At 45.6% G+C, this 27705-nt stretch overlaps 1 protein-coding gene across 6 annotated transcripts in view; it reads left to right on the plus strand.

Annotated features, from left to right (window-relative positions):
* The window catches only part of Wwox (WW domain containing oxidoreductase), a 902911-nt gene that overhangs the window by 510161 nt on the left and 365045 nt on the right, over positions 1–27705 (plus strand). The window contains exon 9 of one of the 6 annotated variants that reach the window (XM_076915930.1): positions 1841–1883. The exons of the other annotated variants lie outside the window; for them this stretch is intronic. Coding sequence (XP_076772045.1) covers positions 1841–1852 — 12 coding nt within the window. The 3' untranslated portion in view covers positions 1853–1883. Of the gene's footprint in view, positions 1–1840; positions 1884–27705 lie in introns of those variants that run through there. 6 annotated transcript variants of the gene reach the window in all.

The raw sequence follows: 27705 nt of genomic DNA on the forward strand, positions 1-27705 counted from the left end.
AGAGTCCAGGGAGGGGTTCTGCTGTCAGTCCAAGCTGCCTTCTTGTGGCCTCAAGCAACCAACTTAGAAGGTAGCCTTCTAAGTGGCAGCTGCCACCTGCCTCCAAGTCAGAGGTTCTGATTCTGACTCCCAAAGACACAGCTCTGTTAGGCGAAAGTGACATTTTCCAAGGCCCTGTGCTTGTCTCATAAAAGTTCCTAAGGTTGTCATTGGAGGGGAAGCGGCAGTCATTTCTAGATTTGAGAAGCTGCCAGAGTTGAGGAAATCATGTTCCCTGTCCTAATATTAAACACGAGGCATGCGTGCGATGGGGCCACCATCCTGACTGCGATTTCATTACCGTTGTAATTAGACATAAAATTGGTATTTATACATAACTTGTAATTTGAAGATTCTCTGTGTGTTACTCTGGGCTTTGCAAGTGAAAAATCCGGGTTCTAGCTAGCCAGTGGGATGGCATGAGATAATTTTGAAATAATGAGACTTGTACTGCACCGAAGTTACTGGCATCTTATAATACAAATACATTTGTATTCTCTCACTTCTATAAGATGGTGGCGCATTCTCCAGCATGTGCATGCGAGCATGCGTGCTTTCGTGAGTGTGTGTACAGAGGCTTCTCGTTCTGGCTCATCCAGGAACAGTCCTTCACGCTTTTTATTATTATTGTGGTTGGTTTTAACTTAGCATCCTGTTGTTTTGTCTGCACCTGAGCTCTAGGCAGCCAGCATGGCAGAACTAGAAAGCAGCCTTCCCTTCTGAGACTTCACGTTCTTTTTGTTTTGTTTTGCTTTCCTTTGGTTTGCTTTGCTTTGTTTTGTTTTGAGCCAGGGTTTCTCTGTGTAGGCCTGGCTGTCCTGGAACTCGCTCTGTAGACCAGGCTGGCCTCCAACTCAGAGATCCTCCTACCTCTGCCTCCTCTCTACTGGGATCAAAGGTGTGGGTCACCACCTCCAGGCTTCACTTCCCATTCTTAGGAAGCCAGCCCAGGTGCCCCCTACCAGAGGTGGCAGGAAGGGCTGGATCTTGGGTCTCCTATAACACCCGTGTAACTTCAGTAGTGGGTTGGGTCAGTATCCAGGTGAATGTACTCATCACAAGGACTTGTGACAGAAAGACTGCAGGCTTATTCCAAGCAGAACCAGCACTGCTGCTGGGGTTTGTGAATCCTGCGCTGTGGACAGTGGTTGGCAGCATCCACTGTCTTGGACCTTCGGACCCAGCTGGTTGCAGGATAGGGGAAACAACTCGAGGCAGGCTCCTGGCAATCTGGTGAGGAGAAGGGCTCTGGTCAGGAACTATGCTAGTTCCAGGTAAGGATGGGAAGCTGGAGCAGGCAATGCAGACAGCGTGCTCCTCCTCGCAGGCATAGGGGTGCCATTTAATTTCTCTGAGTGCTGGAAGGGGACTTGGTGAAATTGATTTGGCAGAAAGGTTAATGTGTTATGGCTGCCAATTGGCCGATTGAATTGCTAGTAATTGAGGTAAAGGAAGCTTTTAATTTGACACACTAAAGACTAGTCCACCAGCGCACACAGTTTAGATGTGTGTGTATGTGTGTGTGTGTGTGTGTGTGTGTGTGTGTGTGTGTACGCGCGCCGCATGTGTGTGTATGTTTGCATATGTGTGCAAGTGTGTGATATGTATGCACATGTGTATGCATATATGTTTGTATATATGTTCACATGTGTATGCATGTGTGCATGAAGTATGTGTGTGTGTGCATGCATGCATGTGTATGCATATGTACATGTGTGTGTGTGTGTGTGGTTAGATAGCCTCATTTCCCATCTCAACCTTCCCAGTTTTAAATGAAGTTATTATCATTATTTATTCACAGGCCCTGACTTGAAACCCTATAGAAAGCACACGAATATGCACTCCACCCCCTTTTTTCAATGTAAGCCCATATTACTGGAGACATGTAAGTACAGGCTCTGAGTCTTACAGACCATGAGTCTCTCACATGGGATGTACCTTTGTGATTCCCCAGGGCAAGGGCGTCACAGCTGTAGCCTATGGTCAATAACCACACGTTCTTGCTTCTGTAAATAAAGTTTTATTGAAACAGAGATAGCTTACTTATGTAGGGACTGCCTGGTGCTCCTTCACACGATGATGAATTAGCTCAATAGGTGACAAAGATAGGCCTGCAAAAGCCTGGCGTGTTTACTATAGTCCTTTCTGTATTAACAAGAGCGTTTACAGACCCCTGAGCTTTGCCAGATTTAGCAAATAAAAAGATGCCCACATGCATTTCAATCATACACAAACAACGATTTCTTAGCTAAGAAGCATTCTAAATGTGACTGGGTAGCTTCTGGCTTTCTATTTTCAATAGGGAAGCCCCGTGACCCTGAACAAGGGTATTGGAAGGAACCAGAATCTCCTTCTTGTATATACCTTTTCTCACAGCCTGTTTTTAGTTCATATTTATTTTACTGCTTTGTAGTACTATTGTGTGTAGTAGTAGAATACATCATGTGTAGATAAATATATAGGTTGTGTGTGTGTGTGTGTGTACCTGTGTTGGCATATGTGTGTATGTATGTACACATGTGTACATGTGTATGCACATATGTGTGCATATGTGTTTGTGTATGTGTGCACATGTGTATTTATGAGGTGTGTATAAGTGTGTGTATGTATGCATATGTATGCATGAGTCAATATGTTTGTGCTCATGGTTCATATAAGCCACTCTTCTGCAGCACCCTAGGCAGCCCACGGTGTGTCATGAATCTAACTGTTTATGTCTGCACAGTCTCTGATGTGGCCCTAAGGCCTCAGTTCTCAAGGGTTTCAGCAACCTGGTTTTCCTTTCCCTTTGGGTGACGCCATGAGTTTCATCCACCATCTTTGTGTATCTGGTGTTCTCGTGAAACTTCATGGAGAGCCAAGTAACTAGGCAGCTTGTCACAGGGACCATCCTACTATAGTAAACACTAAGGACCTTCTAAATATGGTGACCCATCAAGGGAGTGGCCACATACCTCCTGGGACTCCCAGAGAGAAGAAGGAAATGGAGTTAGCATGTGGAGTGTCCTCAGAGTCTCTCATGAGTATTATTTCTCTGCCCCTGACCCAGACTGTCTTTCCAGCCCAGCCAGGAACCAGGCACATGCAGGTTCATAAGCAGGAAGTACACTGCATCAGGGAAAGGAGACACGTTCCCTTCTCTCTGGAAGCCACATTTATATTGTCACTTGAATGGGGTACAATTTCTAGGAGACAGTCCTCTCCTTTTACCTTGTGCATTGAACTTAAAGCTTTCAGGTTTGGCGGCAAAGGCCTTTACCTAAGGAGCCACAGTGCTAACCCTTAGAATGGATTTTTGAAGTTGAATCTGAGTCTCACTGTCGAAGTCAGGGACTCCTCATGCGGTCCCTATCCTGGAAAAACCCAGCCTAATACACACAGTCAGTCTCACTGTTAGTGGACTGATTGACTAGTCAGGTCTGAACAAGCATCTGGCTGAACTAAATGTCTTAAACTGTTCCTTCTACCTCTCCTTTCAGAGCCTGGATTGCCAAGGCTTCATGCCATGGATGCTTGATTTCAGGTGAAAAGAGTAAAATTTCCACTCTTGTTGGTCATTATCCCTGGTTCCATGGCTTGTTTTTCCCTGTTTCACTCACCATTGAGCTGAGTACTAAATCCATCCTGTGAAGAGAGATCTTTATATTGTTTAATAGTGTGTGTGTGTGTGTGTGTGTGTGTGTGCTGGAGTGGGGGTTGTCAATCTCTGGAGAAGGCTTTGTGGAATCTGTTCCCCTTGCCTTTTTTTTTCCCCCTTTGGCACTGTCTAGAACTCTAACTTTTAAAGCCCTTCTTAGCTAGAGGATTTTTTATTGTAAACATAAAACGTTCATTGAAACATTAAACATTTTACAGCTGTTTTTCAGCACATAAATTTTCATAGACACCCACCCCTCACAGCCACACCCCCATCATATATTTCTCTTCTTCTTTTTCATGTCTCTTCTCCCCAAATGTTTCCAAGACCAGTGTTCAGGGTAGGTAGGGGCTAGATGACAGATAAAATACAGCAGTTGAAGTAGATCGTGCCATTTGGAAAAACACACTATATTTTAATAGGAGGAATGTATACTGTGACAGAACCCAGCCAAGGAAAGCAAATTCTCCTGCTGTTCCTTCCAGCTCTGGTTTAAACCTCCGTGAGCAGAGTCCTGCCCCAGCCCCTGCTTGGGAAGGACACAGGGAAATGTGTCTCCACTTACAACTGTACTTGGAGGAGAGCTTGACTCCAAGGGAGTCATGACTCAGGAAAGCCAGCCTGGAATTTGTCCAAGAGTACCTTTTGACTTAGATAATGCATGGGTGTTGTTGGGCCACTTATCAAAGCGATGTCCAACCAAAAACTGACTTATACTCCTGTCCAAAATCGGCAGGGTGATCTTAGGAGCTGGGATGCACTAGTTACTTTTCTAATCCTTGTGACATAATTCCTGACCCATCTCTGGAAGGAAAGTTTCTTTTAGTTCAAGGGGATACCATGCATCATGGGGAGAAAGACTTGTCGGCAGAAATGGGAGAAAACGGATTGAAGTTCATCTGTAGTCAGGAAACAGAAAGTGGGTAGGAAGTGGTAAGAGGCTGTAAAACCCCAAGACCCATCCCCATTGACCTACCTCCCCCTCCAGAAGGCCTCTTCTTTTGCTCCTAGAACCTTCCAAAGCAGCACTGACAGCTGGGGACCAAGTGTTTAAAGACAGGAGATTGTACGTGCGCACATGAGTTCAGTGTTATTGTAGGGCGTCACACCCGTTTGGAGCTTGAGTTATAGGTACGTGAGCCATCAGATGTCTGTATTAGGAACACAAGTAGGGTCCCCTGAAGGAGTAGAAAGTACTCTTAGCCACCAAGCCATCTCTCCAACCCTCCAAGGACAATCGTAAGATGCGGCTTGCTTAGCCCCTGCTTCTATTCCAGGCAGTGATGTTGCTCTGGCTCCAGAATGGGACATGTGTAATTTATGACTGTGTACCACTCTGAGCAGCATGGTGCACTCAGGCCGTCACCCTCTGTCTAACTCAGAACTATGTCATCCCGATGTGCAGTGTGTCCGTGCTGTATGTGCTACCCTTCCCTGAGTCACTCACCATGTGCTATGGCAGTATATATAGTACCTGTGTTCCAGCCATCTTTAGTTTATTTACTAACAACCCTCTTTATGTGAAATGATATTCCAGGGGTGGGGCACTGTACACATTATATAGCCCCCCCCCCCATTTTCTAGTACTGCTGACCTAGAATATAAGTGTATGACTTTATATGGCAGTGGTGTCATGGAAATAGCCTGCTGGAGATTAGAATGTTCGACATGCCTGAGCCATGCCCTAGCTCTGTCTCCAGTTTATTATAAAAAGACAAATCAGTATACATCCTAGGACTGAATGAAACTTGTCTACACCCTTATAATCAGTTCATCACCAGCATCTATAAAGCAGCCCAAGAGTTATAAGTGGATATTACTATTGCCGGTCGGCAGGAGTAATGAGCCCTTGCTGGCCAGCCATTTGCTTGTCTCCACCTTCTCTTTGCTAGACATTCTCCTCACTACTCCTCCCTGGGATTCGGTGATAAATAGAACCCAATAACCTGGCCTCTACTGGCTGTGAGGTTCACTGTTCTCTCAGGGTCGCACCCCCCTCAGCAACAAGTCTAATTTTCTATGGGAAAGACCCTAGATCTTATTACAGTGTGGACAAGATCACCAGCATGCCCTAACTGGTTAGCAGCCGGCAGCTGAGTGAAGTCACTGAACCCAGATAGGAATCAGCGGAGAGATTAGGTAAATGCTTATTTGAGGCGCTGTCAGGGCCACTGTGAAGGGTTCCCCCTCTGCGGCTGTTTTCTCATGTGCGCTCGGATTACATCGCTCAGTGATCTTCCATCTGCATGTACCTTGCCCTCTGACATGACAAACACAGATGCCGCCAGAATCCGTACAAAGCCGTATATCTCAAGCAGGAAGGAGCATCTTTGGGAGGAGAATTGATTTGCAAAGCAGCCAGACACACGATCTCTTATATCTCCTCACAATCAAATAATTCATCTTTATACCCCTTGGGGCCACAGTGAAATCCAAACCTGGATGAAACCGAGGACCGCAGGGCTTATTCATAGCAGCAAGAACAGAGCCGTTAGCCAAGCTCCGTCTAAAATTATCAATCGCTGAACACAGCCCAGCTGTGTGGAAGTTCTCATTGGGCAGACACATTTATGGGATGCTCCCTTCCCCATACATCAGGGCTGGTCCATGAGTGGCTGTGGTCCCACTGCACAGACGAGGAAGCTGAGCCCCAGAGGACTTATATTCCCTGCCATGCACAGAGAGGAAAGGGGGAAGGGGGTGTTGAAGAGCTCAAATTAAAAACATTAAAACCTTTAAAAATCCCGAAGTGTTTTACATCGAGTTACCATGTTAACAGTGTGGGTATGAGGACCAAGATATTCAACATTTAGGTTTGGAGTTGATAGACCGTTAGATCAGTGTGAAGCATTTCGTGTTTATTTATCGCTTCCCTCCCCCCTTACCGTTAGGGGTATATAAACTAGGTAAATATTTATTTTAGTAGAGAAAAATAAAAGTGAAGAATGTGCATGTGGAAAATAGCGGAGCATGAATCAGGCGAGAGGAAATGTTTTCGGGTCTCGTTGAGAAATAGCTAAGGAGGGAAAATTACAGATCTTAAAATAGATGCAATATATTATACGGCTGTGAAAATTGGCCAACTAGATTGCCCGCATTAAAGCCGTATCGGATGTTCAAGTCTCGAGTTACCTGGAAAGCGACTGTACTTCCTATATTTAACTAAGCTTTTTATAAACTGTTCCTTTAACACCTCAAGCTCGCACACATACCCCGTGTAGTTATTTGATATCAAGTTTGACTTTCTTCACTCTGAGAGCCCTCAATAGGAAATCTAGAAGTCACTCTTCCAGAAGAGTTCTGCTGTTGACCAACCAAATGCTTTCTGGCCGGCCTAATGACTATGAGCGTCCCCCTCCCTTTCCCCCTCCCCTTCTCCTCCCCCCCCCCATTTCTTTTCTTCTTCCCAATTCAGCCCAAAACTGAAGAAAAATAGGCCAGTAGAACCTAAGTCCTTTTTTCCGGTGTTTAAACAAAGAAGTTAGAGCAAATGTAACAGAAAATGTGGTGAACTTGGCCCCTGGAGAAGCCATTTTCAATATTCCCATTGTGGAAGTCCCACTTCTCCCGGAAGTCCCGCCTCCCCCGGAAGTCCCACCTCCTGTCCTGTCATTGCCATTGCTGACTTCTCCTGTCTGCAGTCAGTGGATGGGTACTTAGTGAATTCTCAGGAAACAGGCATTCAATGTGACTGCAGACAGCCTAAGATCAATGTGACCGTTAGGTTAGCAAGCACCCATGTCATAGCTATTGAATAGGTGAGCGGCTCGTTCATTACACATTCCTAGATTAGTGCTTCTAAAACGACAAGCACAGAATGAAAGAAGCCAAACCGTTCTCCATATGTGCTGTTTCCTTTTGCTTTTCTGATTGAATGCTGTATCCTCAGGACATTTTTTTTTTCTTTTACCCAAACAATGAGTGTTTATTAAGGAAAACATTCATGTTCCGACCCACCAACCAGAGATGAATGAAGCCTTCAAAAGTTCTGGTTGTATCCCAAAGCATGGAAATTGGGTGTTTTTGGTATCAGGAAGAGCATCAGCACAGGTGAATAGACTGGGATAGCTAGTTGTGGGTTTTCTTCTGTATGCATGTGCCCTTTTTTGTGTGCATGGGAAAACCCAAGGTTGACGTTGTTAATCATCCTTGATCATCTTTTGACCTTATTAACTGAGGTAAGGTCTTTCTAGCAAATCTAGAATTCATATACATGGTGGTCTTTTTATTATGGCCATCCAGTATTTATATACAAACTCAGGTCTTTATGTTTGTGCACCTGCTTTAACCACTGAGCTGTACAGCCAATTTTTCTTTGTTTGTGGTTGGTTGGTTGGTTGGTTGGTTGGTTGGTTAGTTGGTCGGTTAGAAAAACAAAAGGAGATGTTCTCATGATCACCTGGACTTCTGATCCTGCCAAGCTGCTTGGAAGGGTCTACAGGCCTTCTTTTAAAGAGTTGGGGGGTCACGGTCAGGAGCTCCACTTACTCAGCAGAGGGCTGATAACTCACTCACAGTATTTGTCCCACTGTGTTCTTATCTGCTGGCACCCACACATAATCATGTGTTAGAGTGTATTAAAATAAAACACTTGCACATGATGTTAAAGAATATACTGAAGCCGGGCAGTGGTGGCGCACGCCTTTAATCCCAGCACTTGGGAGTCAGAGACAGGTGGATTTCTGAGTTCGAGGCCAGCCTGGTCTACAGAGTGAGTTCCAGGACAGCCAGGCTAGACAGAGAAACCCTGTCTCAAAAAACAAAACAACAAAAACAAACTAACAAACAAAAAGAATATATTGAGCTACATATTCTAGATTCTAGGTTTGGTAAAGAGACCTGGTTGCTCATCTTTTGGGCCATGTCCTACTTTAGGATGACAGGGGATTTTGATGCTAATTATTTTAAGTCTGTGTGATGATGTGGAATGGGTAGAAGTGTTCATTAGGTAACACCTACCAGGATGGCCATACTGCTCATATACTGTTCAACATCCCCACGTTAGTTGGTAAATCATCTTGCCTGGAGCTGCTCAGGCATCTCTCTCTACCTTCCACGAGAATTCCCATTCAACTCATCACCTACAAAGTTAATACTTTTTTTACTGGGGGAGGGAATCTTCCAGAGACATGACCAGAGCTTCTTCAAATTGGGCTGCAGCACCTTTTAAATATATCAATGTCATTCTTATAAAAGGATACACTTAGGAGCAATTTCAAGACATCCTGGATCCTATTCCACCATGGAAGAGTACTAGTCCTCAAGTTCCCGCCCATATGGTGTTTCTCACCCCTGCCCCGCCCCCCCCCCCCCCATACTAATCCTGTTACTAAGCACTGCAACCTCATAGGGCTGCTATCAGGACTGAGTGAGAACACATACTGAGGGTCCAATACTGACATCCTGTGGGTCCTTAAAAATGAAATAGCATGGTTTGAAATCTTTGTTTAAGGACCTAAGAACTGCAGGTAATTTTGGAGTACAATGCAATCATTAGATTCATGGAGTCATTGAGTAGTGTTCCAGTCGTTGTAATTAGCTTTTCTCTCTCCCTTTTTTCTCTCTCCTTAGGAGTTTACCATTTCTTTGGGTAGGGGAAGCCTTCAGGTTCCTCTCTTCTTGGGTTTGTTTGTAAGCGGTATCTCCCTACTCTGTTACAGAAGACTGGAACATAATCAACTGTCTTTTGGTTCCAATTATTCAACCTTCGCTGCTCCTCTCCAGCCACTAGTGACCCTTATGCTACCAGCAGCTTTTGAACTGTGAAGAACCCCCCCCCCCCAGGAGCTTTAGTTGAGAGCTCTCAGCTTCACAGTCATGAGTGGTGGAAAGGGGAAGGGAGTGATTGTGGATGAGGAACTCAGGCTAGCAGAACTTGAACGTGGACCACTCTTGACAGCTGCAGATTGTATTGGTCCCTCCCTGTGATCAGTTACCTGGTAGAAGCAATCAAGAAAAGAAGGATTTATTTTTGACTCCATCCAGACAGAAAAAGGCATGGCAGATGGGACCATGTGACTCAGACTTCTCATTTCTGAAAACCAGGAAACAGAGAAAGAAAGCCAGAGGCTGGACTGTAAACCTCAAGTCCCAGCCTGCCTTGACCCACTCCCTCCAAGTAGGTCCTACCTTCACAAACTCACAGAACAGTACCCCCAGCTGGGCCAAAGGGGAGCCTGGGGTGCATTTCAGTCAAACCCTAGAAGGGATCTTGACCTCCTGTACTTTGTCCTTTCCAGGTGGCCCTGTCACGTCGTACATGACACATTTTGTGGATGCTTTTGTTTATTTTCAAAACTGGGCTAATGTAATGTGTATTTGAACCCCTCCCCCCCACACACATATCAATGAAATGGACAGCTCTGGAAGCCAGAGTGAAGGCTGTTGAGACAGGACAGAACTCCAGAAGACCCTTAGGCATAATTCAGGATGCTCTGAAGTTTACCGAGTCCAGGATTCTATAAAAAGATTAGTTAGGCAATAGTTTACTTTAGGCCATTACGAGATGGATTAGAGCCAAACACACTGCCAAACACAGAGAAAGCTGGGGAAAAAATTATTTTTAGTGTACTGAGGTATTAATAATATTCCTATAGGAGTCTCGTTAGCTATTCGTGCTTTGTACTGATTGGGTAAACTTCAGCTCTCTGTGTGTGTGTGTGTGTGTGTGTACATATGCATGTATATTGTTGTAATATAATGTGTTTTCTGTATGCTCGTGCTTTTTTCCCCGCCCCCAAGCTCCCAGAATAATGTCTCTAAGACTCAAATGTATTTACAAATGCCTAGGCCATATAACTAGGCATGTTCTACACCTAGCTCATAACACAAATGTATGTCTCATACACACAGCCACACGGTCCTGTTTTAAAACACAGCCAAGCACCTATCACTATCACAGCTAGCTTTGGGATGGTGAACAAGAAACCCAGAATCCATGATGGTTCTGTGATTCTCCATTCCAAGTCTTGCTGTCTTAGCACAGTCTTCTCCAACATGGAACTTCACTGACTGCTTAAGCAGCAGGGTCCACGGACATCACAGGATGCAACTTCTGAGTCTTGTCCATCAGAGACATGGCCATTCTGCCTTTCCCTCCTGGGGGAGCACTTAACTGCCATGCTGTGGGGACACCCAGTCACCTGCATGGAGAGGAATCCAACTACTTCCTCTTCCCACACGAGGGAGCCATCTTGGAAGTGGATTCCCAGAGCACGAACCAAACCCCTGATGCCTGCAGCTGGCTCCTGTTTTGACAGAAGCTACCAACATGACCCCAAGCCAAAATCCCTAAGCTAAGCAGCTCCTACATTTTTTTTTTTTTTAAATCACAGATACCCTGTGTGAAGTATGCACATCTGTTATTAATGCAGTGTGTGCAGCTTTGGAATGATTTGTTACACACCAATGGGTACCTGTAACAACTAGAAAAGACTAATTCCAGCTCCAGTTAGAATCCAAACTGTCCTATTTGGAACTGCCAACTGAAAATGAGGTATGGCTGGGAGGTGGTGGTGCACACCTTTAATCCCAGCACTTAGGAGGCAGAATCAGGCAGAGATCTATAAATTTGAGGCCAGCCTGGTCTACAGAGTGAGTTCTAGGACAGCCCGGGCTACACAGAGAAACCTTGTATCGAAAGAAAGAAAGAAAGAGAGAGAGAGAGAGAGAGAGAGAGGGGAGGGGAGGGGAGGGGAGGGGAGGGGAGGGGAGGGGAGGGGAGGGGAGGGGAGAATAGATATGCTTTATTTAGTAGGTGTGATCTTACCAGACATTGTCCGATGCATCTGGACCTCTTTCCCCCAGGGTTTATCTAATTGGCACAACAGGACCCTGGCTACATGAGTTTGTTAAGACATTTCATGGGTAGGTGGGTTTAACTATTTAACAAACAGATGGGTTAATCCTGCAAGTGCTGTCTTATAAATAATTGAAGTTTGTTTTAGTTTAAACCTCCCAAGGAATTACCACTCGCTCCTTCCCTCCCTTTGCAGACAAGTTATCATGTCCCTGTTATTCTGGATCATCATTATGTGAGGTCTGAAGGAAGGGTATGAAGACAGAAGGTGCCAGCTGTGTGGGACATGGGATATCCTGTTATTACGGTTTGAGTATTTAGTGTCCCACAAAGGTTCATGTTTAATGCTCAGTCCCAAGATGCTGTTCCTATTTTGGGAGATCAAGGAAACTTTAGGAGATGAGGCCCTCTCGGAGGAAGTAGGTCATTTGAGGCATGTGGTTGAGGCTGTATTTTGTCCTCAGCCTTTCCTGCTTCTTGCTCAGCTTCCAGTGAGAAATGAGGCGAAGAAGCTTCTCCAGCACATGTTCCCACCACCATGATGCTTTCCCCAAGTGCTTGGGACACGTGACCACTGACTGGACTGAGCTGTCTGAGACTGTAAGCAGAAGTAAATTCTCCCATTTTAATGTTGTTCTGTCTGGCATTTTGCCCTATTAATGAGAGAACCAGCTGCCACACCTCACTGGTAAGTAACATGGTATCATTGGTAAGCCTTCCCTGTGATATCTCTGACACTACCCTGGTCCGTGCAGGAAATTAATCTCATGGCCAGCATGCTGTGTCACAGCCTCATTTCCCACAATTGTAGAACCCAGAAGCTCACAACCACTGTGACAACAGCATCAAGTTCTTGTGAAGGGTGCTCTGCCTGGTTTCAGAGGCTGCCTTCTTACTGTGTCTTCAGAAGGCAAAGAGCAAGAGACAATCTCTCCTTCAGTGCTCCTCCTAAGGGCAATACTGCCCTTTGTGGAGGTGGGGGGAGGTGCTCCTCCTTCATCCCCAAGTCACCTCCTAGAGGTTGTACCTCCCAATGCCATTGTCTTCGGGCTCAGAGGTTCACAGAGCTTCAGCTCACAGCATTGACCTTGTGCTGAGCCACGCAGGGCATTCCTCTCCAAGTCCCTGTCACTCTTTGCCTGCTCTCCCTCTATGCCCTTCTTATTTAATTTTTAAAGCCTTTAAGATTTCATTAATATTGAAAATTTTTTTCTCTAAATCAATTCATAGATTTATTAACTTTGTTTTAAAAGGGATCTTTCTGTCTCCATTGCCAAGGGAAGATCAATACGGTTTGCCAAAAATAGATAAGAAGAAAACTGAATGGTAAAATAAACAAATAAATAAATAAACATAGACAGGTGTTGTTCTTCCCAAGAAAACATGGGAGCCAGCTGAAGACCAAGGCTTGTTCTCTTTTCGTGTAAGCGGGAAGTCGGCAAGGTGCTGATGTTGGAGATAAACTGAATCTAAGGGAAGATTCGATCCCATCAGAAGTGCCAAACAAGGCTACTAAATGTGAACCCCGACTACCACCAAAACCATAGGAAGACGGTATAAGCACCCCCTCCATCACGTCACGTCAAAAGCAGGTGTCCTCCAAGTGTGTATCCCTTCCGTGTATTCTGATCAACACCACTCCAAGTAAGAGCTGTAGATCTGCATGGCACAAGCCCTCAGCTTCCAGACTCTTTCCATATTCTTTGCTGTTCTGGACCATGGAGGTTGAGAACTACAGCTGTGGCACATGTCTACTCTTGGTGCATGCATGGTTCTGAGTGTGGCAATGGACCTCTCTGAGCCCATGGGTAAATGAAGATGATAAGAAATACTCATGGGACTGTTGACATGGCCAGGGCTGATGATGCATGTGACATTTCCCTTTATTCTTAAGAAGTTACATCTCAGGTGCTTGTATCTTGTGTTTGAAGAGTTTGTGTTTGACTTCCTGAAAGCATCTTCTTCCTCTGCCTACATTGCCTGCCTTCCTTCCTTCCTTTCTTCGTTCCTTTTATTTTTTAGAAGAAAAAAAAATCCCTTTCTGACAATCCCCAGGGCTATAGTTTGGGTGGCTTCTCTATTTGCTGACCCGGAGGGTGAGCCATGGTCAAAACATCCACAAGTTTGGTTTTTGAGAGCCAAGTTGCACCTGGCTGTGGTCAAGAGATCCCCGCTCACTTAGCTTTTTACCAGTGAGGTAAAAGGGATGATGCATAAGAGAAGCCAGAGAGGAAGGACTTCATGACAAAGCAATCATGTTTCTCCACTGACACTCATACCCTGTGCCTGACAGGATGGCATCAGGGTGGGACTAGCAGAGCATTAACCTGGAGCCAAGCACATAAGAAATAAATTCCTAAGTGCATTTATTATGAAGAGCCAGGTAGAACATAGAGAATGTTCTCCTCTGCCCCAACAGGATTAATTATTTTGTATGCCCTTCTTATTTTGTCTGATCTCCCCATGTTTAGTGAAGACCAGTCCAGGGCTTGTTTGTTGGCCCACAGGTGCTGTTGCTCCCTTTCCTCACTGTCCTGTAACTTTAAGCAACTCTGAATGGGATTAAGCAGACCCTAACAACTTGAGCCAGAGAGGTCTACTCTCCCCAGCCTTCTCTCCCTCAAGTGCTGGGCTGTGCCTGGACCCCCGCCAGGCTGAGCTTGCAGTGTACCAGCTGTGCAGGATGCAAGCGGTATCTGTTCTGAGGGGTCCAGAAGTGGCGACCTGAGTAGGATCAGCTGGTGCTTCAGGATGAGCAGGATTTCATCATCTTTATAGAAGAGGCACCGTGTTCTCTCACACCCAGCAGTTTATGGAGCGCCATATTGTCTTTGCTCTCCCAACCCCACCTTGCCTGTCTCCAAATGTGTCTGCGTATTATTCAACATCTCAGTGTTTCTATCAGAAAGAGTTGTTTTGTGGAGAGAGGTCCCCCCCCCCCCCCCCGTCCAGTGAGAGGCACCTTTTGGTTAGCGTATCTGGAGCTTACAGATCCCAATTCTCTGTGGGTCTGACCAAAGAAGCAAAGAAGCCACTACTCCAGACCTCCTGGATCCTAAGGAGAGCTCATGGCTAAGGGGATATACCACTCTATTTGATAACTTTAAACCTCCCAGGACTGACAGAAAGTACTGTTCTTCATCACTCCCAGATATTTGCCAACCTTAGAAAAGGTTCATTGGCTGCCTGAGTGAGCTATTTCCAAAGTGAAGAATTCAATTTATCAAGTTTGTTACAGTCATTTTTTTTGTAACAGAAGAGTAAATAGGCTCTCATTAGCAATGGCCTGTCAATTTGTCCTGTGGATTTAATACTCAGGTTGCATGGTGGCTCTTCCTTCCTTCCTTTTTCCCTTTGGGTTTTTTTTTTTTTGTTTGTTTGTTTTTTTTGTATTATGTCAAAACACACTATATATATATATATATATATATATATATATATATATATATATTTGGGTTTTTCGAGACAGGGTTTCTCTGTGTAGTACTGGCTGTCCTGGAACTCACTTTGTAGACCAGGCTGGCCTCGAACTCAGAAATCCACCTGCCTCTACCTCTGCCTCCCAAGTGCTGGGATTAAAGGCGTGTGCCACCACCGCCCGGCAAAACACACTATTCATTATGTTAACTGTATATGAGGGTGCTCATTCAGTGCTGTTAATGTTTACTTACATCCCCATGGTCCTTAGGAACCTCACCTCATCTTCTTCTTTCTATGTTTTTAGGTACTCACAGTAAACCGTGCTCTGAAACTAAGTAGAAAATTCCGGAACTAAGCAGTTTATAAGTTCTGAAAGCAGACTTCCTTCTGTAAGATGATAAAATCTCAGGCTGTCCTGCTCCACCTGACACAGGGCTAGCCCTTTGTCCAGCTCCCGCACGCTGTATCTGCTACCTACCTGTTAGTCACTTAGCCACCTTGAATATAAAACAGAGTGACCGTGGTGTGATCGTAATTATATATAGGGCTGTGCTCTCTGCAGCTTCAGGTACCCGTTGTACATCTTGGAATGTATCTCTGTAGATAAGGGAGGGTATCTATTGCATGGCTAATATTCTTCCACTGTCTCCAACATAAACTGTGTATGTGTTACACATGAATAACATCCTCCTTGGTCCCCGTGATAACCCGTGCTCTGCTTTCTTCTTCCGTGAAGCTTTTCCTTCTAGGTATCTCATACAACTGGAGTCTGACAATATGCTCCAGGACTGGCTTGTTTCACTTAGCACATGCCTTCTTTCAGGTCTATCCCTGTCGTAACATATGTCAAGATTCCCTTTTTTAAAATTGGTCTATTTTTTTGGTACTTTCGTACATGAGTATAATATGTTTAGATCACATCTCCCTTCTACCCCCACGTGTCTCTTCCCTCTCCCTGTTAGAACATTGGCTAGCTTGGTCTTGTGTGAGTCTTATGCTGGCAGCTGTAGCTGCTCTGAGTTTGTGAATGCAATGGCCTTGTCATTTCCAGGAGAAAGTAGCAGCCCTCCACATCTTCTGATTGTTATAGTCTTTCCTCCCCATCATCCCTGATATTCCTTTAGCCTTGAGTGAGACAGGGTGCAGTTCTTTCTTTCTTTCTTTTTTTTCTTTCTTTCTTTCTTTCTTCCTTTCTTTCTTTCTTTCTTTCTTTCTTTCTTTCTTTCTTTCTTTCTTTCTTTCTTTCTTAATGGTAATATTCCATTGTACACAAGCCAACTTAGCTCATCTGTTTATTCATTGGCAGATGCTTGGACTTCTCACTTTGGGCTAGGGTGGGCAATGCTCTTAGAAACATCTTTACACAACTATCTGCTTAAATATCATCCTCAGTCCCTTTGGAAATTTATCTAGGGGTGAAATAGCTGGGCCTTAGAATGGCTCCACGTTCAGTCTTTTAACATTTGTCGAGTCTGTGCTATTACATTCTCAATGGCAGCTTGTGAGAGTCTAGTTTATCATAAATGGCCAACAGTTGTTGCCTTCCTTTTTTTTTTCTTTTTCTTTTTGTTTGTCCTGAGTTTTTATTTTTATTTAAAAAGGTTTGTTCTTAATTACATTACGTCTGTAAGTCTGTGTGTGGTTATGTGCACATGTGAGTGCAGGTGCTGTCAGAATCCAGTAGAGGGCTCCAGAGGGTGCAAGACTTCCCGTAAAACATGAGGCAGCTGTGAGCTTCCTGGTGTGAATACAGGGGGACCAAACTCGGGCCTTCTGTAGGAGCAGTCTGAACTCTTCACTGCTGAGCCATCTCTCCAGCCCCTGCCTTCTTAGTTTAAAAAAGTGACATCTCACTATGGCTTTGTTTTATATTTTCCTAACGATTAATGTTGTCAAGCATTCCCCCCCCCCCATGTATTATATCTTCTTTGAAGAAAGAAACATCCAGGTCTAACACTCTGATGCCTTGTCTCTTCCCTGCTTTCCCTTGGCTTGTGGCTACGTTCCAGCAACTCAGAGTTTCAAGGGCACTAATTTCCTCTGTTGCTCTTTAGAATTTGAGGTAAAAAGAAAACAGTAATTGAAACAGACAGTCGTTATTTACATCTGGGAGGTTGGTATTACACACCCTGGTGCTCTTTCATTAGCTGTATTATATTCTTATTATGTGTTTTACTAGGCAATTGTAATCTGTGGCTTTGGGATTTTGTAGCTTTCTTTTTGGTTTATTTTATAAACAGACAACAGCGTGAGTCTAAAAGAACTGGGCCTTAGTAGAAAATAAGGAAGTCAAAGGGGAATGAAGCCCAAGCAAGCCAAATGAGGTCTGGGGGCCAGAAATAACCAAACAAGCCCTTCAAAGCTTACTAATCTCCACACAGGTTTTCCCTATAGTTTCCAGAGGTGACAAAATGGCTCAGTCGCTTGGAATGTAGTTTGTTGCTCTAATTGGGAAGGATTTTAATTAGCCGACGTGTCTTATGCTGCCATGAAATGCTCATTTTGGAATCCACTGGTACGTCTTTCTGTGGAGTGAGAAAATGAATATTCTCACCAGAGATTAGGCGGCGACATAGTCAAGACTGTTTAGTCAAAGAGAGAGGCGGATAGGACTCACTTCCCCTGCGTGCTAACAGGAGAGACTGTTGTTGCGCTGAAGAGCCGGCGGGGCAGATGACCACTCATCGGTATTGATCATCAGAATTGGAACAAGCCCCCAAAGGTCTGGCGTTGGGATAACGATGCTTTCCTCTTACAGCCTCTGCTTGCTTCAGCTTCATTGTGCTCCTTTGAGAGAGTCACAAGACTAGGTGTGGTCCTTAGGCTTTGGCATTTGATGGCGAGGTATTTTGATATCCTGAGCAACTGGTAGAAGAATGGAAATTTTAAATGGAATTCATCTGAATGCTCCAAAGAGATTAATATAAATATTTAGTCAGTGCGCAGTACATACCAGATGATGTTTCAGTGGATCTACTGACAACTGAGAGTTTAGGGAAGGTCACCAATCCATTCATCCATCCATCCAGAAAGCCAGCAATTCATCCATTGGTTCACCTGTTCATCCTCCACCCATCCACCCAGTCATCCATCCTAAAGTCCGCCCACCTGTCCATCTGTCAGTTCATCTATTTGCTCATTCCTCTGTTCATCCAACTGCTCTCTTCATCCATCCATCCATCCATCCATCCATCCATCCATCCATCCACCTACCCATTCATCCATCCATCCATCCATCCATCCACCTACCCACTCATCCATCCATCCATCCATCCATCCATCCATCCATCCATCCACCTACTCATCCATTCATCCATCCATCCTGTGCTCTTTTTCTGTTTCCTCTTCCTTTCTTTCTCACTTTGCTACCTGCTTTCAACCTCCAAAAGAATGTTCAGAGCTCATACCCGTGAGCATGCATTCTAGCCTTTGGTGGCCTAGTAAGTAAACAAAACAAGGTTTTGCATTCTGTGAGGCTGTTACATAAAATGGGTAATTACCAAATACAGTTCTCTTCAACTGAAGTCCTCTTCTTTGTTTATGTATTCGTTTCCAATATATCATTTACCGCGTCAGCCAGGAACCAGATGGAAGCTGGAACTTCACACTTCTTTTGACAGTAAAAGTTCAAAGTTGGACATTATTACTCACAGTAGGGCGTTAATTACCAAGGGGCAGAGAACTCTTTCCAAATCTAGGACTCTGGCACTGTGAGTGCTGAGATAGTGTGCCCAAGCTAGAAGGACATCCTGCAAGGGTCCCTAGGGGTAAGGCTAGAGGAGATCTGTCCAGTGGATGGTGATTCCTTCCAGCTGAAGTTTTGTGAAGGCTCTCAGGGAAGCCACTCTCTAGTCCCAGGTAAGGATAACTCTGGAGATGCCCATTCATGAAAGTCACCAGGAATCTGCCAAGAGGGGAAATATGCTAGGAAGTTTCCTGTTGGGGGGGGGGGGGCGGGGAGAGACAAGATTAAGTTGCCCACAGGGAGATGCCTCCAGAGAACCTCACACCAGAGCCTGAGGCCTCCAGTGTCCCTCTAGTGCCCTCTACTGGCTAAGTTTGACATGGTGCCAGCTGGCACAGGGGAACTAGTTCTTGGTCCTAAGCAGGGCCAAGGCAGCTGGGTATGACAAAGACGGGTCATCTGTTGACAGCTGGGACAGATGTTCTTAAAATACCGTGGGGAAAAAAAGATGAGTGACAAAAATGAGAAGGGTCAGGTGTGCCACTAGACAGGGAGTATTCAAGTCAGGGCTCTCTGGAAAGGTGGCATTTGAATGCAGGCCCGAAGGGAGTAATGTCACTGGTGGAACATTCAGATAGAAGAAACAGCAAGTGCAAAGGCCCTCCAGCCAGAGCCTTCATGGCATGTTTGAAGAGGAGACAGCTGTAACATAGTGGATGTGAATGAGGGCTCAGAGGACACTTGAGAGTTAGCATGTGGCGGTTTCCTTCTAAAGAAGCTCCCAAAACCTGTTCCTTTCCCCAAAGAATCACCCTTGAGTTGTGTTGAGTAGATTGGCGAGAGGGCCAGTAATGTGAACTGAAACAGAGACCTTCCCCCTCCCCCTTACTAGAAAACTAGGCAGTGATCCAACTTAATAAAAGACCTCGGAGCCAGCAAGGCCAAAGTGGTTCCTGTTCCACTGGGGGTGACAAACGAACTTGGAAATAATGGTGGTGGTTATGTACATAAAGACATTCACATGGACCCTTCTAATGTTGCAAATGGCAAATGATGTGTCTCATGTATGTCCCCACCCTCCAAGGCCCCCAGGAAACAGCAAAGCAGAGACAGGACTCAATTTCTCCATGAGACTAACAATGTGTACATGTGCACGTATGTTCTCAGTAGATCTGCTCTCTCCTCCATCACTTGGCCAGTGTAGGGATGGTCCTCCCCTCTAGGCTTTCCCCTTGTAGATAATGTCTCTGTAGAAAACTAGTGACTATCACCATGGCCACAGCTAGCGTCTCTCACTGTATTCGTGAGGACTGGCCGAGTAACAGCACAGCTCCTTCCCGTGACCCTCCAATCTCTGCCTCTGCTCTGCTGTGGTCACAGGAACATGCTGCTGTACCCAGGCCTTTCTGTGGGTTCTGCAAATCCACATTCAGGTTCTCATGCTTGCAAAGCAGGCACTTTATTGGCCAAGACATCTCCCCCTGCCCCACTTTAATACACATTTCTTGCAGTAAGACTAACCTACATTTGTGTTTTCTGACTCCACAGCCTATGGCTTTTTCCCCCCCCTCTACCATCGCTCTGGCTCTTTCCGGTCTGACATTATTTAGGACTCCCCACAATTTCAGGAATGCCCAGCTGTTTTTCCTAGCAGGGAATGGGAACTGTCCTCATTCACCGGCTGGGTCATGGACAGCAAACATTTGGCCCTCTGAGTGGCATTCCTACCAAGTTTCCAACAATGGCGGCAGCAGGGTACGCTGCCCCTCGTGTGAGCAGAAGTTTTATGACCGTGTGTTTATGGGAAAGCGCTGTTACTATTCTTAGACTGACGGTTCTCACTTATTCACAGCCCTGCTCTGCTTGTGGGCGGAACGAGAAGTTATAATAGAAGCGCAGGTGCCTCTCATTGTCTTCCGTTCCTCACTGGATCGTGTTTATTAAAAAGGAAATCACAGTGGTGTGTCTGGAACTGCGTCTGAACAAATAGCCCACAGGGAGGAGTCCCAGGAAGGTGGGCAGGAGGCAGCACACCAAGAGAGGCAAAAACAAGGGGGTGCTAATTGGGATCAGGCAGCACTTTGCATGAGAATCGTGAGGAGAGCCTGGCTGCAACATAATTGTTGGCCTCAACCTTTGTTGGCATACTTCATGTACTTCTATGCGGAGAGCAGCAATTTTAATTTAACACACTTTTTTTCCCCTGGGTTTTTAAAGGAATTTGAAAACAGAATTGCACAAGGACAGGGATGAAAAGAGGTCTTTTCTAAACGTTCAAGTTGCTTATAAATATATCGACACACACACATACACACATACACAATGCACTATCACTACTTCTCTTTAGACAACTATCTCACTTGCTACTGTTTCGTTCCTTGGACAAAGCTCTTCTGACTCATTCGGATGAAAGGAAGGAGACTTTAAATGAATAGACTTGGGAGCTGGCTGTTGGAACCCACAGCCTCATAATCTTGTACCAGTTTTCTAGCCAGATCCTTGAGAAACTTGTTTGTGAGTGTGTGTGCATGTGGATGTGGTGTGTGTGTGCAAAAGGCAATCCCTGGCCCATGTCATTGCTTTGGGCTATGAGGCACACCCCAAGAGACGTTCCAATCCCTCTACAGAGCCATGTCATGAATGTTCCTCTTCATTCGTCAGTCACTGCCATGTCAAAGATAAATTGGACATCAACCGTGGCACTGGTACTCATGGTCATGCGCCACAGATAGAGCCGGGTACAGATGAGTAGAGCCCCAGGGTTACTTACTGTAGTTTCCCAGGGCAATCGAGAGGAAAAGAACAGTTCATTCAAACTGGGGGAGGGGGCACAAGGTAGTACACAAGTAGGCGCCACCTCAGAGGACACTAAGGAGGTACATACATGAATCTTCCAATCATAGAAGGATAGGAAAGGGCTTTTGAAGCAGAGGCGTGTGCCCGAACGAACTTGGGATGCCTTAGGACACAAACACATTTAGGGAAGAGCACAGAGTCGTCGTCCATGGTTAACATGCTCAGTTCAGGGCTGGAGAGATGGCTCAGCAGTTAAGAGCACTGACTGCTCTTCCAGAGGTCCTGAGTTCAATTCCCAGCAACCACATGGTGGCTCACAACCATCTGTAATGGGGTTTAATGCCCTCTTCTGGAGTGTCTGAAGAGAGTGACAGTGTACTCATATGCATAAAATAAATAAATAAATCTTTTTAAAAAAATGCTCAGTTCATCCAGGGGCTACTGAGAAGACAGGCAAGCTGACCAGAAAAAGGTAGACACCAAAGCCCACATCACAGGTAGAGAGGAGGAGAAGGGGATGCATGTTCAGCAACTTCCCCCATCCAACATGGTCCTATTTTTAGAAGGGTCTGACTCCTGAAATACCTCGGTTCCTCCTGCCTCCCTGGCTCCTCGTCTCTCTGTTCATTGAACTGAAAAATTATCAGGGCTATATTCAGCCCTCGCCAATAATAACATGCAACAAAAATATCTCATAGATTGCAACTTAGGAGTGTTTTGACTGTTCCCAGCACACTCTTTGAGAGTCACAGTGAGTACCCCACCCCCACCCTGTCTGGCTTTTTGATGAGTAAAATTGAGGGTTTTTTTTTTTACCCCAAAGTGATGTTCTTTTGTGGCTTGTCTGCTTCTCCAAGAACAGTTATACTCACATGCGTTCTTCATCTTTTATTGAAACCGAGAAGCCACCCTGGCACCCTTCTGGGGTGGGGTGAGTATCAAAGATTTGGAGACTACTACCCACCTTTCTGCAAACCTGGTGGGAAAAGAGGTAGTCCTGAACCTCCATTACCACTTTGCTCCCATGAGAGTAACAATGTCTTTGTGGACAGGACATGAACCTTAGCAACAAGGTCCCCAGCAGTAATTCACACAGGAAGTGGGAGTCCATTGGATGAGAAGCAGCGTGGTAACCTCTACCATCATTTCCCCTGCAATTCTAGCTGTTGGTTCCTTTACCCAAAGGAGCTTTGACCTTTGGCTCACTGCTTCCTCCTGAATCAAGAGCAGGCTATCCACTTTCAGCCTAGTCTCATTGGCATTGCTCAATTAGTATATAGTGAGAGTCTATAGGAGTCCGTGTCCTTCTGAGTCAAACTCAGCAGGAGCCGCCAGAACCCTAACTTCAGGACCATGTCATAACATTAATTATTCTTCCCTGTGGAGATCAGATGTTTCCCCCCACAGATCATCAGGAGCCTATTCAAAGACATCATGGCTTCAGGAGGCCCCAGTTCAGCTTCCAAACACAGAAGACACTTGGAAAGTGAATTGAGGAGGGAGAAAAGGCACAGTATGTCTCAAAGATGGGGGGTGGTATTTTTCAGGATGATTCTTAGATTTGATTGGACTATAAGCATAGAGATTGTCACGCTGGCATCTAGAAGCAGACCTGTTTGCCTCAGGTACTCCCTTACTCCAACTTAGCTTAAGCTGTGACTCCTGTTCCTCACTTTTCTCATCCATCAAATGGGGATCTGTCCTAACTTGCTTTCAGTTACTATGATAAACAGCATGGCCAAAAGTAATTTGGAGAAGGGTTTGTATATTGAAGTTCATCATGGAGGGAAGACAAGGTATGCAATCAAGGCAAGAACATGGAGACAAGAAGTGAAGCAGAGAATGTAAAGGAAGTCCACATACTGGCTTGCTCCTCTTGGTTGGCCTAGGGATGGCACCACCCACAGTGGACTGGGCCCACATCAGTCAGTAGTGGCTGATATGCCCACTTGCCGGTCCAATGGAGATAATTCCTTAGCTAAGGTTCCTTCTTCCTATGTGACTCTAGTTCCTGTCAAGTTGACAAAAGCTAATCAGCACAGGATCCCGAGGACGCACAAAGAAGGTCTGGTGGTAATGCGTAGGAACCATGAACATGGCTGCCCATTCGGCAGCAGTCTGCGAGACCTGCTGAGAAGTGTCGTTCTTCCCTTTTAGCATTGTTGGGGTTGAGCACAGGGCCTTGCAGATGTCGAGCCAGTTCTCTAAGGCTGAGCTACCGCCCCAGCCCAGCTCTGTAACCTTCTGGTTCACTTGGAGTCCTTGGGGACATTGAGTCCACCAAAGCTCGTGTCTACACAACATGCATGTCTTCACATCTTCTGTGACGTTTTAAAATACCTCTGAGGAAAAGGAGGATAGGCGAGCATGAGTGCAGGGCAGGGATGATTCAGGGATTAGGTTTTTAGGAATTACTGTTCCTTGGTTTCTCTATCCAAGTAACTTAAGAAGTCAGATGTCCCTGGTGACACAATATCATGAAGACAATACAGACTCAGACAAAAGACAGCACTGTGCCTTGCTCCTGAGGGTCTCTGGTCTACAGGGGTCAGACTTCCTGAGTGACAGTCAGCACCAGAACAAGCACCAGAACCTGAACATGGAGACTGGTAACTAACTAGTACTGAGAAACCTAGTGTTGCCATAGCTTCCAAGAAGATGCTAGCATGGAGTGCCGACCTGCAAGCTTCAATTCTGTTTTCTCTTAAGATTTATTTTGTGTGTGTGTATTTATGTGTGTCTGAGTGAGTTTCTATGTACTATGTATGTACTGGTACCTGTGAGGGCCAAAAAAGGGCATCAAATCTCTTGGAATTGTAGTTACAGGCAGTTGTGAGCCACTCCATGTGGGTGCTGGGATCTGAACTCGGATCCCCAGCAAGAGTTGTAACTGCTCTTAACTACGGAGCCATCTTTCCTGCCCCTGTTTTCTTGTCACTTGGAAAGTGAATTGAGGAGGAAGAAAATGCCCTGCATGTTTCAAGGATGAGGGGTGGTACTTTCAGGATAATTCCTAGATTTGATCGGACTATCTGTAAGCATAGAGACTGGCACCCGGGCATCTAGAAGCAGACCTGCTTGCCTTGGGGCTCCCTTACTCCAACTTAGCTTAAACCGTGTGTATAGGGGGAGGGGGCAGTGACTATAAGCAAATGTGTGCTGTGGTATGCACCTTGTATGAAACAGGATCTCTCTAGACACTCACTTCTGCATAGGTTATGCTACCTGGCCTGTGAGCTTCTCTTGGACCATCTCTGCCTCCCATTTCCTGGTAGAATCTCCTGCTTTGTGGGTGTGTACACAACCTTTGTTGCTTTGGTGTGGCTCCTGAGGATCTGAATGCAGGGCATCACTCTTGCAAAGCAAGTGTGTTTCCCACTAAGCCATCTCTCCAGCCTGAAACAATCAAACAAACAACCCTACTTATCATGTGTGCATGTGTGTGGAGGTCAAGGGACAATTTCTGGGAGTCTCTTTTTCTCCTTCTACCACGTGGATCCCCGGGGATGAAACTCAGGTTGCATGGCACATGGCAAATACCTCACACTTGCCAAATCCCTGGACAGCTGCTTTTATACATGCTAACACACTGTAGCTTACTGCGGCTGTTACCACCAGCTACAGAGACGGCACTTCTGAGATTCAAGTCTGTCACTGTCCCCTCTCCCAACTTTAGCTTCTTATTGAGGTGAGCCTGAACCCCATGAAACCTGCTTCTCAATTTACCTTCTTCACCTCCCTAGCTCCTCTGCCGGATTCTTTTTTGCACGCCACTTCTGGGTAACCAGTGATCAGCCCCTGTTAGTCCCCACCCCTGCTGAAGGCAGGTTTCATATAACTGGCTTAGCACTTGGTAAGGAATGAGGTGACAGCAAGGCCACAAGCTGATAAATAGACTGGTATTTACCTAATGCCGGACCTCAGCATGATTGATGTCTGTGTTGTTGAGCAGGGTGTCACATGTTCATGCTGTCATCCTGGTCTCAAGATGACTGTGAGGATGGGGCCAAGTCATTTCACAATTTGGGTGAGCGTTCCAAGCTTCTCGGAAGACCGACGCAATAGAAATTCAAGGTACGAAATTAAAGGTGCGATCTCCCAGTCATTTTATTTAGCACCTTCTCTATAGTGTTTTCTCAGCACATCAGGTGAGAGCCTCCTCCTTCTACTGCTCTCCCATGTGAGCGGGCAAAGAAGGGTTTACAGAGCTCTTTGAAGGAAGAGTTCTCTTGAAAAAAGTATATAACTGATTGCATTTGTGTCTCCAGCCAGGCCTGAGCCACTTCTGTCTTCTCCCTTGAAAGGCACTGGTCCCAGGGCTTCGAGCCCCAGCTCCAAGCTAGTTCTTTTAAGGAACGCCCACGTTTACCCAGCAGTGTGCATTTCCCACAAGGTGGCTCTTGACAGGGATATGATACCTCCCCCACCTCCCGGCAGTCACCTGCTTGGTTCATTCCAAACCCTAGTTGAGATTCCCAGCTATTTTTGGGGGGGAGTTGACAGGTCTGAATCAAAGCAATGAACTTAATCTTCTCTTGGAAAGCTATAGCTGGAAGGGCTTTGTGGGGGATCTCTGCAGCGTCTAAAATTATCTGCCCCGCATATCCCGCCATTGGGAAACAGATATCGCTCCAACAAGTCCTTCTGATTTTTCTAAAACTAAAATGTTAAAGTCCAGAAAAGGCAGCTACCCCTAAGGCTAGCTAACGCCACTCACTTGTTCTGTGGGAGGGTCTGTGTGCACCACCGTGTGGTTGTTTTATCCCTTACTTGCCTATGGGTAGACCCCATTAGTCCACTTTCAGGTGGAGGAACCCAGAGCTCAGAGAAGAGCAGCTGGCCCCACCCAGCCTGCACCGCTAGGAAATGTTGGAGCTGGACCACCCATAGACAATAGTCAACCTGATTTGGGAGCTCTTTCTCCTAACCAGAGTAGACAAGAGCCTACTTATTTACTCGTTTGTTTGTTTATTACTTTAATTCTCAGGCAGCAGTTTGGTGGCCAAGGTGAGAATTAGACTTTTGCCTCTACTGGACAGGAAAAGGAGAGTGGAGGGAGAAAGGCTTGGGAACTGGGCAGGCATAAAGGCTGTCCTTCCCCTGTGTTAGCATAAAACCCAAAGCTCTAGATCAGGGAGCCCCTGCAGGGAGCCTTTTCTAGCCAAACTTCAATACAGAAGGCCAGCATCTCTAGAGAGAGCACAGTTGAGAACTACGGCAAAGGCAAACTTGTTATCTCATACCCAGGACCACCTGCTTGACTGGAGACAGGTTCAGGGAAAGGAGCTTTATTCTGTCTCACAGTTCAGAGCTTAAAGTCCATCTTGGCAAGAAAGGCACAGTCACAGGGGCTTGCTTACCACCAGATGCACCAGCAAGCAGAGGGTGGGGAATGCTGATACTCAACTGTCCTTCTGCTTTCCCTTTGGGACTTCAGCCCAAGAGGTTATGTCATCTATGTCAAAAGAGGTCTTTTCCTTGTCAGGTGTCTTCCCTGGAAGAACACCCCCACAGATACGCCCAAAGGTGTGCCTCAGAAATGCCCCCAGGGAAGTTTTCTTTGGTGGTTTTTAAAAATCTACCCTGGTGGAGCTTTTAAAAACAAAACCAAGGTGGTTTTGTTGATGTTTGTTTCTTGTTGTTGTTGTTTGTTTTTCATTAGACCATGCTGGCCTCAAACTCAGAGATCCACCTACCTCTGTTCCCCAATGCTTATATTAAAGAGGCGTACTACCACCACCGCCACCGCCCAGCCGAAACAAGCTATTTTTTAATGAATAAATGGTGTTGACAGGGTTCTAGGTCCTTCAGATCTTTGTCAGACCCCTCGAGGCCACAAAAGGTGAATCCAAAGCCTTCGAAGCTCAGGCTTATATCCACTCAGTCACCACTTGGAGAGCATTCTTTCAATCATGGGGTAAATGATTGATTCACTGAGATTGCTCTCATTCTTTGGACATCCGAGAGAGAGAGCTAAGAGCTAAAATAAAATACTAAATTCACCAAAACCCAAAGATCCCCTGCTCTAACATGGCTTCCATGGTATTGAGGAAAGGATGGTAAACAAGTAGACAAGCCAGTATTACAGAGACATGAGGAATGCTGGACAGACAGCCCAGTGGTTAAGAACACCTGCTGCTTGCCCAGAGGACCCAAGCAAGTTTGGTTTCCAGCATCTACATCAGACTCACAGTGTCTGTAACTCCAGCCTCAGGAGATGATGCCTCCTTCTGACACTCACATGTATGTGGTGTAGTTCCCCCCCCCATGCATGTAATTAAAAATAGAATAAAAATATTTTTAAAAAGAAAAAAATTCAACCAGATAAAA

This window comes from Arvicanthis niloticus, chromosome 18 (assembly GCF_011762505.2).
Source record: "Arvicanthis niloticus isolate mArvNil1 chromosome 18, mArvNil1.pat.X, whole genome shotgun sequence".
Taxonomy (NCBI): domain Eukaryota; kingdom Metazoa; phylum Chordata; class Mammalia; order Rodentia; family Muridae; genus Arvicanthis; species Arvicanthis niloticus.